A 13,196-nucleotide genomic window follows, 5' to 3' on the forward strand; every position below is an offset into this window, starting at 1 on the left:
GTTGTATATAACACCAGTGTTCATTATATCACATGCCCTCCTTCATGCCCACCATCCATCTTCCCACCCCATCTTCCCACCGTCCCACCCCTCCAACAACCCTCAGTTTGTTTCCTATAGTTAATATATGTGCTGCCGAAGCGAACACTGTTTCCTATAGTTAAGAGTCTCTTTTGGTTTGTCTCCCTCTCTGATCTCTTCTTGTTTTGTTTTTTTCCTCCCTTCCTCTATGCTTCTCTCTTTTGCTTCTTAAATTTCACATATGAAGGAAATTATATGATAATTGCCTTTCTCTGATTGACTTATTTTGCTTAGCATAATACCCTCTGGTTCCATTCATATTATTGCAAATGGCAAGATTTCCTTTTTTGATGGCTGAATACTATTCCATTGTGTATATATATCACATCTTCTTTATCCAAAGTTGATCATCTGTTTAAAATTGCACACATACCCCCACCTCTGGCAGTCCTACTCTCCCCACATCCCTACTTTAGGTTCTACAGTTTACTTCTTTGTTTTTGTCTGTCTCCCCCTAAACTTATATGAGAGCAGGAATTGTGTGGCTGTTTTGTTTGCTGCTGTATCTTAGCCCCTAGAATAGTGCCTGTCACACAGTAAGCATTCAATAAATTTTTGTGGAATGGTTGATAATGATGCAGCTATTTAGGCAGACAGACAAATATCAAGATGGGCATGAATCAATGTAATAAAGAATCTGACTCTATTTTTGATGTGTGACAGTTGATAGCTTTCAAGCTTCCCCCACTGTCTCCTTCCCTTCTGCCCACACCTGGGCAAGTTAACAAGAAAGTCCAACTGCTGCTGCTTTTGGTGCTGGAGGGAAGCTCAAGCCACAGACAAGAGACTGCTTACCCCAGCCCCACTCCCTGACCATGATAAAATTCGAAACCAGTCACCCCTCCCTGCTCTTGCAGGCGGATTTCAGACCTGCTTGGGAGACTTCCCTGCTCTGCCCAGAAAACCTCATTATGTGAGTATTAAGTTGCTTCACACATTTTTAGTGCATCTGTGGTGTCAGTTTCAACCTCTGAACCAAATTTTGGGCAAGGGGTCTCAATGAAGTAACACAACAAAGGTTGCTGTCACATCAGCCTCGGGCCCCAGGTTGGTTCTGCAATTGCTTTGTTTGTGCTACAGACATTAGCACATTTGTGAAAATTAAGGGGTTTGTGAAATTAAGGGGTTGCCAATGGTAAATATTTTCTTTTTTATCAGGTTATCTTGTAACCTCAGGACACTCTTTTGATTAGTGAATTCAGAAACTTGAAAGCAAAATAGAAGCACATTGTTGTTTCAAACACCAATTCCACATCATATCAACCACTCGCATTCCTAAGCCTAAAAATAAAAGCCAGGCAAAAGCTTCTAGAACTGACAATTAAGGGCCAAAGTTATCTCTAATATGGTTTCACTGAGTTACCCTAGGTTACACATTCATTTATTTCTGCACAATTTTGTCTGAGAGGAAATAGATTATTTTGCCATCACCAAAATATGAACTGAGCAGAAAATGATGGATCTTTCCCTACAACTGGTTGTCTGGGTTGAACATGTGACATACAGTGTAGACATTCAGAAAAGTTGACATGAGCTGAGAAGCAGTTTAGAAAAGGATCACTGATGACCTGGCCATGACATATTGATAAGAAACTCAAATACCATATTTGGTCTAAGCTGCCATTGAAGCTAAGACACATCACTTAAAACAAAATAAGATTAAAACACTGCCAATTAAGTTAAAACAATGCTATTCCATCCCTTAGAATTTTTTTTCATAAAAATATTGTCATGATTTTTAAAGCTTTTCTTCACTCTTAATTTCTTACATATCACCGTTTGCATAAAAGGAAAAATATAAGAGAAACACATTGCTTAAGATGTTCTTCAAACTTCTTCATACTTAATGTCCAGCTCTTCTGAATCACGTTTCCATTAGAGTCAACAATGCTGGATGCAAGATTTCTTAAAACGATGCTTTGCTATTTTCACCAAGATTTTCTTCCTAGATGCTGACCCCCAGTCTACAAATTTTGATACTGGCCCTGTCTTGATTTTATAAGAATATGTCCAAAAAAAAAAAAAAAAACTGTGTTTCAGACCCCAGATCATGATCCATTGGTTTTGTGATCTAAAACATCAGGGGAGGCTTTTGTGTGTGGTCTGGCTGTCTGGAACTACAACCAAGTTTGAGTGTGTAGATGATAATAAACACAAAACAACTGCCATCTGGGTGGCATCATCTCAAACATGTTAAAATGTGAAAAAACATGCATTACAGAATTGGTCAATGCCATATAAATGGCAAGAAAAGCTTGTACAAAATGAATTGATCTGGTGTATGACAGGATGTTTTGTGGTTTTGTATTGTTATTAGCTAAAAAATATTGTTCATGAAAACTCAAATGTTTTTTAGATTCCTGAAGCATTTCTAGAAGTTCTATTTCTAGCAATTCCCAGATCATGGCTTGCTTCAATCCAGACCCCAAAGCCCTGTACCACCTGTTCCCTGCTAGTATTGCTAGCTTTAGCTCTGGCCATTCTCCTACATTCCTTCTGTGCTCCAGCTTTTTAAAGATACTTGTAGTTTCTTAAATGGGCCATCTTCAGACTCACCTGTCCTAGTCAGTTCCAACTGCTATCATGAAGTACGGTAGACCACGCGGCTTGCAAACAATAGAAGTTTATTTCCCACAGTTCTGGAGACTGGAAGTCTAGATGAAGGTGCCAGCATGGTCAGGTTCTGATGAGAACCCTCTCCCAGGTTGTAGACTGCTGGCATCTTGTATCCTCACATGGTGGGCAGCAGAGAGAAGGAAGCTTTCCCATGACTCTTACAAGGGTACTAATCCCATTCATGAGGACTCTAACCTTAATATCTAATAATCTATAACCTTATAATCTAATCCTACTTACCTTCCCCAAAACTTAGTTTCTGATACCATCACCTTGGGGTAGTGTTTCAACACATAAACTTTAAGGGGACACAAACATTTGGTCCATAATACACCTCTCTGCATTTATAACTGCTATTCCACCAATTTCCCATGTTTTCCTACCGGTAAATTCCTTCTTACCCCCACAAATGTCACCTCATCCAGCAAGCCTTCTTAGACTTCTCTAGGTCCCTGTAGCTCTTTGTACATTGTGTTCAGAGTGTATGTTTGTGGGTGTGCTTCCTCTATGATACTATTAACTTTCTGGGGGCAGATTTGTTGTTTTACTGCTTTGTGTAACTTTGGTCTCCTCATAAGTACCTGGACTAGCGGGTTCTCAGGCAAAGCCTGCTATAGAAATAAATGAATGAAAAGTTATCATTGTGTAATGCAATTTGAAAAATCCTGGAAAAGCTCCACTTCCTACCTCCCAGCATTTTACCAGTAGACATTACAAGAATCCACTGCCGAAATGACAATGCCCTCAGTAATACCTTAATTCTTCCTAGAAAATGAACAAGGATTAATTAATCACATCAGAATCTAAGCATGAAAGTTTGCTGAGAATATTCCCATCCAAAACTAAGCACAAGAGAAAGAGAAGGAGACAGAAAGAAGCTACTCAGAAAAAAGAAGAGGTCTCACTTCATCGAGGAAGATATCTCCATCCACCCGCTAGTCTGAATTAGGTGCCTCCACCTACAAAGCTCAGAGTCCTTCTCACCCTCATCATTCTGTATCATCACTGACTCTTAGAACAGCATCCTGTTCATCACTGTATCTCCAAGTGTCAGCACAGTCCCCAGAACATACTGGTTGCTCAAGAGGAACTTTGGGAATGAAAGTGGATCTCAGAACCAACATTCATGCCTGGGGAAACGTGGTGGTGGTTCAACACGGCGCCTGACAACTTCTCAGACAGTCAGACAGGTGGACAGACAGAGAGATGTGTTTACCCCTTCTCCACCAGAGTGCTGCCAAATTCCAATCCTGAGGTGACAGATGGCAAAGTGGGGGAGGTGTGTAGACCCTCAGGCACAGAATGTCTTGGCATCAAGCCAATATCAAGATGTCTGATTAGGAAACAGTGGTTGAGTCAGCAAGAAAAGAATCACGAAGTCTCAACTTATGTTACTTGACACAGCAAGCACCTATACACTTTATTGACTCCACTTCCGCAGCCGTTGTGAAGCATATGAAGCAAATATGAGCATTTAGGCAAATCTGAGAGAAAGCAGCCTTGGCCAGGAGCCATATGGTACTGGGCCATACAGTACTGATCTGCTGCTGATTATCATGGATGAGCCCCTTTCCGTGCATAAAAGTGTCTCCTCCTGTGGGGTGTGGATTATTATGTTCATTTCATAGCACCTAACAGAGAGCCTGGCACATAGTAGATGCTGAATAAATATTTGTTGGATAACAGAGCAAGGAAGGAACTAAAACTAGAGAGGTCAAGTCCATCAAGGTCAGGTCCATCTGACTCTGGAGTTCCAAAGGCAAGAAGGTTCATGGGTATGAGGATGCCCTTCAAAGATGATCAATCCCAGGATAGCATGGTCCTGTCCTAATGGTCAGCTCAACTTTGTTGTTCTCTCCCTCCCTCTCCCCCAACCCCCTACCTGCAGCATGTTGATTCAGTCAGTGAAGGCAGGCCGTGGATACTTTGACATGCTGCGAGAGGAGAGTGCCTTGAAAAAGAAGCAACAGCAACTTCAGAAACTCGAGGAGGAAGAAAGACATAAATTCCAGCCAGCCAAAAGGATGTCAGAAATCCATTATGGCGAACTTCTTTTAAAGTAAGTAGATGGGGCAGATGCAATGCCTGACAGTCTGTGGAAGGGCCTGCAGAGTGAACACCACCTACAGACCAGTCCATTATGAAATGTCCATTTACATAACCATAGCAATAGGTAACAACCACAGTAATTATAATGAGTGTCTGCTATATGCTTTATGCACATCTTTTCATCTAAATTTTAAAACATTCCTTAGATAGGTAGTGTTATTACCCACCCCCTTTTTAGAGATTAGGAATAAAGTTTAGAAATGCTCACATAATTCCTTTGTGACTAAGATCATAAGTTAGAAATCATCCCTGAGTCCCAATCTGAGTGACACAAAATTCCTAAACTGTGCCTTTCTGCATGGACAGATTCCTAGGACACTTAATGAGGCACAAATCCAGAATGGAAAGGAGGTACTGAGGCAGGTGGACAGGAAAGAAACAGTGGAAATGGTCTGCCCTTGTAACCATTGTCCTATTGGAGCGGTGGTCTCAATCCTGGCTACACATTAGAATCACCCGGGAAGTTTTGAAAATGCCCAGGGGTAGATGGTGGAATAGGAGGATCCAAAGCTCACCTTGTCCCATGGATATGACTAGATAACACAAAATACCAGGGTGCTTCCCAGACCAATTACATGAGACTCTCTGGGGGTGTTGCCTGGACATAGTACATTTTAAGGTGTACATTTTAAAGTTCCCATGATGATTCCAATATGGAGCCAAGGTTGAGAGCCATTCTGCTAGGGCTTCAAGGACTCAAATTGCCAGGATGTCAGCTAAAGAGGAAAGGAACCCACAGCAGATTCCGCCTTTCCTCCACAGGTATGTCCTAAATTCTGTTCTTCACAGTGTTAATTTAGAGAAGTATCAATATGTGGGATTTTAAAAGAAAGATTTATTTATTTATTTTACGGAGAGAGAATCTCAAGCAGACTCCATGCTGAGTACAGAGCCTGACATGGGGCTTGATCCCAGGATCCTGACATCCAAGAGTCAGACACTTAACCAGCTGTGCCATCAGGCACCCCCTCATTATGGACTTCTTAAAAACAAAGGTCCTAGCAGTGAAATCCTACAGTGTGTGACCTTTCTGCATCTGGCCTCTTTCACTTACCAGAATTTTTTGAGGTTTATCCCAGATAGAAAGCAAATTGGTGATTGCCAGTGTTCAAGGGAGTAGGAGAGTGGAGAGTGATTGCTTAAAGGGTGGGAGGCTTCCCTTAGGGATGATGAAAATATTTTAGAATCACACTGAGGTGATGGTTGCACAACCATCACTCAAATGTCATTGAATTGCATCCTTTAAAACAGTTGATTTTATGTTATGTGGCTTTCACCTTCATGAAAAAAGTTGGGGTGTTCTGGTCTGTGAGGTCAGAGGGTCAGGGGGCTGGACACTAATGGTCAGGGATCTCCTTAAAGCTCAGGGTTCCAGGTGATAGATTCAAATCCCGAGTGCAAGAACCATGAGGTGCTGATACATTTCTAGTTACTCCTTCCCAAAAGTGTGGCCGTTGGGAATCCCCACTTATTGTAAGAAGGGCCTTTCCTTGAAACCTCATGTGTGCAAACCCTGAGCTATAGTTTCTGCCCCCCTTGCCCTGTGTGCTAATTTAGAAGGAAAGTTAACTTTTTCTAGACTGGCAAATGTCCTTAAGACCAGGGCAGCACCATGCTAGCTCACCTCTGTGGTCTGGAGGTTCAGAAATATGGTTTCATTTTGGTCTGGAGATTTCCACTTTGTGTCAGCACTTTGCTTTTTTTATTTTAATTTTTTTCTATTTTGTTCAATGTTTTTTTATTAGTTTTACCCTAAGGGTTGATCTAATAAGCTGGGCTGTGCATCCATTTATTAATTCATTTATCCGTTCTAAGATGGGAGAAAATATTTATGATTTACCAACCCCACTCCATGCCTTTTAAGGAGCAGGCATCCCAAGGAGAAGCCAGTTTTGGAGAGCAGGGGCCATTCAGGGAAATATGTAGATACAGAGAAAGAGCAGAAGTGCTTCACCTAAGAGGCAGAATGGAGACATCGAGGAGACTGGCCAAGAGTATGAGCAGAAGGGACCCTTCGGGGGAGAAAAGAAGAGAGAAAAGCAGCCACCACTGGCAGAGAACAGAGATGTCTAATGGGGATTTTTATGAGGTTCTGCCTCATAGTGTAAGACATAAATCCATTTCTCTGTTTCTTCACAAGATCTTCAGTGAAGTATCAATGGTCCCATAGTGTAATATGGTCTTAGACCTTCATCTTAGCCAGTTGCAAAGTAAGTTTGGGAGTGAGAAAGCTATATTGATAGTGTGCTCCTTCTCACTGCACAATCAACCATTATATGTTGAAGACCTACTATGTGCAAGCCTGCTGGGGCCACTGAGCTATGAAAAGGATTAAGGTACAGTCCCTACCACATCCAGTAGGAGCACAATAAACCAACCCAAGGATGCACACTGAAGGGCCCACAAGTGTGCCCATAAAGGAAAAACACTCCTGCCATATGTTTCTCATTTCCTCTGATGCCATGACCATACTCACAACACTTCTGACACTAGATGTGTGAGATTTTCTCCCACACCAAGCAATTCTCTGCAATATCAGCGGGGCATCATATCATCCAGCTCAATTCTGACGCTATCTACCTGGAGGTAGCGTCAGATCCCACAGGTTAAGGGACTCAGTCCCGAAGACTACCCCCACATCAGATGCCAACCACAAGCCCCAGGTTGTCACCTGTACTTCTGACTGACTGGCTATGAATCAGGGTTCCCCACCCCATTCCTTGGGTTTAATCGTTTTCTAGAGTGGTTCACAGAACCCAGAGAAACACTAACTTACATTTACTAGTTAATTATATAATAGAGGATACAGATGAATGGCCAGATAAAGAGCTAAAGAGGTCAAGAGATTCTGTCCACATGCAGCTGGGGAGTGCCGCCTTCCTGTTACGTTGATGTATTCACCAAGCCAGGAGCTCTTGGAATCCCATACGTTTGGGATTTTTATGGTGGCTTTGCCACATAGGTATGATCTATGATTAACTCAATCATCAGCTCCTCTCCCCTTTTCTGCAGGATGGTGAGTGGAGCTGAAAAGCTCCAGGTTTCTGAAGATGCCGTGGTCTTTCTGGTGACCAGCACCCATCATGAAGCTATCTAGGAGCCCACCCAAGGGCTACTCCTTAGAGCAAAAGACATTTCTACCATGTAGGAAATTCCAAAGGATTTAGGAGTTCTGTGTCAAGAACCAGAGTCTAAGACCAAATATTAGAACAAAAGATGTTCCTAGTGCTATTATCACTTAGGAGATATCAAGGGTTTCAGGAGCTCTATGCCAGAAGCAAGGGGCAGTAGATACTGTTTCTGTTATTAGAAATGCTCATTACCAATGCCCATCCCCTCAAGGTTAGGGGGCAGAAAGAGAGTCTGCATAGAATCCCTAGAAGTGTGACTTTTGAGTGGGATCTTTAATGCCAAATAGAAAGAGATGTGATTAGACACGTCAGTATCAGCCCAGCAGAAATTCCTATGGCCAGCATTTCTGGGTAGGAAGGCCAGAGTTGAAAGAGGAGGGCATTCATGGTGTCATCTTTTGGAATCATTATTTTCAGAGTAAAAAGAAAGCTGGCAAGTCATGACCTGAGCCACCTACATCCAGCCACTCAATGTGCCACCAATGTAGTCTGCTCATGGGATAGAGGCACATGATCAAGAGAAGGCCACTCAATGAGTAAGGGAGTTCTTACCCTCTCCATGAGTGGTCCAAGAGCTTAGTGCAAAATCTGCCTTCTCTGAGCCTGATGGTACTTAAAGCCTAGTACTCCTAGTGACACCAGCCAGCCAGTAGGCTTTCCCTGACATAAAGAGAAGGAATGAACTCAGGGCTCTTTTTTGCAGGGGTTGCACTCAGATTAATGGGTGCATGAACAGATGCTGGGGAAGGGTCGGAGGCATCTGTTAAAGACTCTCCTGCAACTTTTTAAATAGTTCTGTTGCCACGTCTCCCATGTTTGGGTATGGTTTTATAATTTTTTTTTTAATTTTTATTTATTTATGATAGTCACAGAGAGAGAGAGAGAGGCAGAGACACAGGCAGAGGGAGAAGCAGGCTCCATGCACCGGGAGCCCGACGTGGGAATCGATCCCGGGTCCCCAGGATCGCGCCCCGGGCCAAAGGCAGGCGCCAAACCGCTGCGCCACCCAGGGATCCCTGGGTATGGTTTTAATCCATGGTCATAGAACACAAGTCTCTCTTCTCCCATCCATGTTTCAGTGTGTGAGACATGGTTTATGTAAAATTTAATAAGTTTAAATATACATGAGACTATTCTTCTCATAGACATTGGTCTCTTTGTGTCTTACCTGGTGGATTCTATGAGCTGCACAAGTCTGGCTATTAAAATAAAAGTAGAGGCCATTACTGCGTGTAGCCACCAAATGCAAGTGGGGAAGCAGGGGTTACAAAATACCAATGGGAGATTCTCCATATCATCACAGAGTAGTGGTTAAGAGCACAGGACTTGGTTTTCATGTCCTGACTTCCCTCATACATAACTGTTTAACTTTGGGCAAATCACTGTACCTCTTTGAGCCTCCTTCACCCATATGAATGGTACCAAACTCCCAGGTTTGTTATGAGGATCAAATGAAACAATGCTTAGAGCAGAGCCTGGCATAGGAGACACCAGAAGCCCTCAGTAACTATTAGCTATTATATGCAATAAGGTGAATTTGATCTCTCTAGGCCTCAATTACCTAAAATCCTCAGATTTATGGCTAAAAATCTTCATTTCCAGGCAGGCTAGAAGGCATCTCTCATCTAAGAGCCGTGTGCTATAAATATAATTCCAATCATAGAAGTATCAAAAAGACAAGTGTTCATTTAAAATACTTTTTTTTTAACAAGGTATTTGATCTTGTGCATTATAAAAGCAAGAGGGATTATTCCACCCTCCCGCCCCCACCCCCTGCTGGATCCAAGGCCATAGAATAAATTCAGACAAAAGTTTTAAGTCTGACAAAGTAGGCAAAGGAAAAAGAAAATCAAGCATGTCCCGAAAGATTTCTGCGTGCTAGCAGTCTTTCCCACTGTGCCCAGTGACCTCGTTTTTTCATTGCAGATTTAGCTGAAAAGGTGAAAAAAACAAGGGGTAGAATTTGTCTTGTTATCCTGGTTGAGAGAGGACAGAAAACTAGACATTAAGGACTGAAACAGTTGGGTTAATGTCTATGTAATCTAAACCTCCAGGGGACAGGGTTGGGCCAGTAAAACTGGGCAAGCCCATGTATTTGCTTGTGGCTTCTTCAGCTCTAGGGGTTGAATAAAGAGCTCGTGGAAATGGAAATCAGCGGACCTAGATTCTAGTCCTATTTTTTAGTTAACTCTGTGACCCCAGAATTGTCCTTGAATTCTCAGGAGGAAGGTAAATTCCTAATGTGCATCCCCACTCCACCTCCTCTTCCTGCTTCCACCTCATTCCCTACATGAAACCAGAGTGATCTTTTCAAGACATAAGAACTGCTTTCAGCTTGGGGCACCTGGGTAGCTCAGTGGTTGAGCATCTGCCTTCACTTGGGTTGTGATAACGGGGTCCTGAGATTGAGTCCTGCATCGGGCTCCCTGCAAGGAGCCTGCTTCTCCCTCTGCCTATGTCTCTGGCTCTCTCTGTTTCTCATGAACAAATAAAATCTTAAAAATAAATTGCTTTCAGCTTAAAACCCTCCTAGGCTGCCATTCCACCACACAGGATAAAGACCAAAGCCTGAGCAGGGGTCACAAGACTCTGGATGGGTTAGTCCTCTCTTTTTCCCTCTGCCCCAGCCACATACCCTCCCCTACTTTTGCACTCATGATATGCACCCCCACTGGAAGGCTCTTCCCCCATCCCATTTACCTACTTAATTCCTGTTCAATTTTCAGATTTTAGCTCAATGTTTATTCCAGTTACTGTTGCTGTGAACAATCACTCCGAAACTTTTTTTTTTAAGATTTTATTTATTTATTCATGAGAGACACAGACAGATAGAGATAGAGAAGCAGAAACATAGATGGAGGGAAAAGCAGGCTCCGTATAGGAAGCCCAATGTGGAACTCGATCCTGGGACTCCAGGATCATGCCCTGAGCCAAAGGCAGATGTCCAACCACTGAGCCACCCAGGCGTCCCCACTCCAAAACTTAAGAACTCAAGACAACAAACATTTATTTCACTAACAAATCTGCAGCTTGAGCCAGGCAAGTAGGGAAGGACTGTCTCTAGCACTACTACTGGGGCAGCTCGAAGGGTCCATTCCAACAAGGTGAATCCACGTGGGTGGCAACTTGAAGCTGGCTGTCAGCTTGTGAGGTCAGCCAAAGCTGAGTCCCAGCAGCTGTGATTCTTCTCCCTATGAGCTTCTTCATAAGCTGCCAGCTTCATCACAGCATAGCTATGGCTGGATGCTAACAGTGAGCATCCCAAGACATGAGAAGAAAAAGCTGCCAGTTTCTGGAGCCTGGGCCCAGAAAGGGGCATCACACCAATTTCTTTTGACATGTTCTATTAGCTCAGCCACTCACAAAACCAAGATTCCAGGGGAAAGGTACATTTGGCCATCTCTCCCTGGGAAGAGAGTCAAAGAACTTGGGGCATGTGGTTCTGAATTGCCACAACTTCCTCCAAGAAGTATTCTCTGGCTCCCTTTCTGCCAAACTCCCTATTTTATGCTTTCAAAGAATCCTACACTCTTCCACTCAGCCTTATCACAACTGTGTGTTTGGTTATACCCATTTCTGCCCCTAGACTCTATCAGAAGGGAAAGGCTGGGTCTGTCTCGTTCATGGCTGTGTCCACAGCCTCCAGCACAGAGATGTTCAATAAATCCAGGTAGACATGAATGAACCAGGGAACCCATCAATGATTCAATCAATGAAGGTACTTAGACTGAGGCTCAGAAACTAAAAATGTCCTAAGGGAATGCACATGAAGCATGAAGTAATAAGGCTAATGAGGAGGGAGAAGCCAGGAGTGCATGAGTCTTGGGCAACCCGCTGAGAAGCCCACACCACATGTAAAGCAGGCAGTGACCTTGCTCTTGGTCCCCGCCTGACTCTTGTAGCCAGAACACGGGCCCAGACAGCTTTCAAGTTTGCAGAGCCAAAACTTTTCCATTTTTATGTTAAATCTCCCAAATTTAAAATACAGACAATTGATCCAATTACACACATGGTAGACTTATTAAAATGTGTCTACATGGGGCACCATGGTGGCTCAGTGGTTAAGCATCTGCCTTTGGCTCAGGTCGTGATCCCACATTGGGCTCCCTAATGAAGCAGGGAACCTACTTCTCCCTCTGCCTAGGTCTCTGCCTCTCTCTCTTTGTCTCTCATGAGTAATAAATAAATATATTTATAAATATATATAAATATATAAGTAAATAAAATCTTTTAAAAAATGTGTCTATGGGCTAGATACAGTTATGAAAGAATATATACCCTATGACTCAGGTATGCCAGAAAGAAAAAAATACTATTTTCTATAACTGAAATGACTTACTCCATGATGGTGGAGAAAAAAATTAATATGGTATTCAATGTAACTTGTTCTGTTTCATTTTGAAACAGTCTTATTTAGGTAAACATCCAGTGGTTTCAAGGATGAAGTACCTGTCTGGGTTATGTCTCTCTTCTCTAAGCAAGCCTCCTCTTCCCCTTGCCCAGATGGTGTCTCTACAGGGCAGAGCACTGGGCTCTGGTTTCCCATGGCAGCCTGCCTGGTGTCCATGGAGGTTATGACTAGTTTTGGCTGATCTTTGGGGGCACACCTGTGCCCGCTTCTACTAAAGTTTGAGATCCCCATATTTCATGGCTGATGTGACCAACCAATTAGACAGCAGTCTGTAGAATTGGATGAAACCTCTTTAAGGAAAGGACCAGAAATAGGAGCCACAAACTCCAGGCAGTTCTTTGGCTGTGTCTCGTGCCTTCATTTCCACTTCTCATTGTCCCATGGCCAGGACCCCATGGACAGGCTGGAGCCATCTTCCTCTCTCAAGCTAGAATTATTGCAATACCCTTAACTGGTCTCCTTGTCTCTGTCCTTGCCCTCCACCCTCATCATGATCATTTTCAAAACAGCAGCCAGAGGATCCTTTCTGAATACAAGTCAGACACATCTTCTCTCAGCTCAAAATCCTTTACTCTCATTTAGAGAAAAGGCCCAAGTCCCCACAGTGGTCTGGAAGGCCCCTGTTCTCTCTCTACCCTCTCCCCCTCACTACCTTGCTATCTTTGAAACACAGGCCCACCTCAGGACATTTGTACCTGCTGTTCCCTCTATCCAGAATGCGCTGCCCAAAGATATCTGAATGACTCACTTCCTTATGCACTGCAGATTTTTTATCAAATGTCACCTTCTCAGTGACACCTCCCCTCATCACCCTATTTAAAATTGCAACTCCCAGCCTTCCCAGCCCT

The 13,196-nt window shown here is 43.1% G+C and overlaps 1 protein-coding gene across 10 annotated transcripts in view; it reads left to right on the top strand.

The window, feature by feature from the left end:
- CCDC60 (coiled-coil domain containing 60) overlaps positions 1-13,196 on the top strand; it is a 171,953-nt gene that overhangs the window by 95,860 nt on the left and 62,897 nt on the right. For all 10 annotated transcript variants that reach the window (XR_005379258.1, XR_005379259.1, XR_005379261.1 and 7 more), the window contains one exon: positions 4,586-4,756. Coding sequence is in view for 5 of the 10 variants with exons in the window: in XM_038575270.1 (XP_038431198.1) it covers positions 4,586-4,756 (171 nt within the window). In the remaining 5 variants the exon portion in view is untranslated. The remainder of the gene's footprint in view (positions 1-4,585; positions 4,757-13,196) is intronic.

Source organism: Canis lupus, chromosome 26 (genome assembly GCF_011100685.1).
Source record: "Canis lupus familiaris isolate Mischka breed German Shepherd chromosome 26, alternate assembly UU_Cfam_GSD_1.0, whole genome shotgun sequence".
Taxonomy (NCBI): domain Eukaryota; kingdom Metazoa; phylum Chordata; class Mammalia; order Carnivora; family Canidae; genus Canis; species Canis lupus.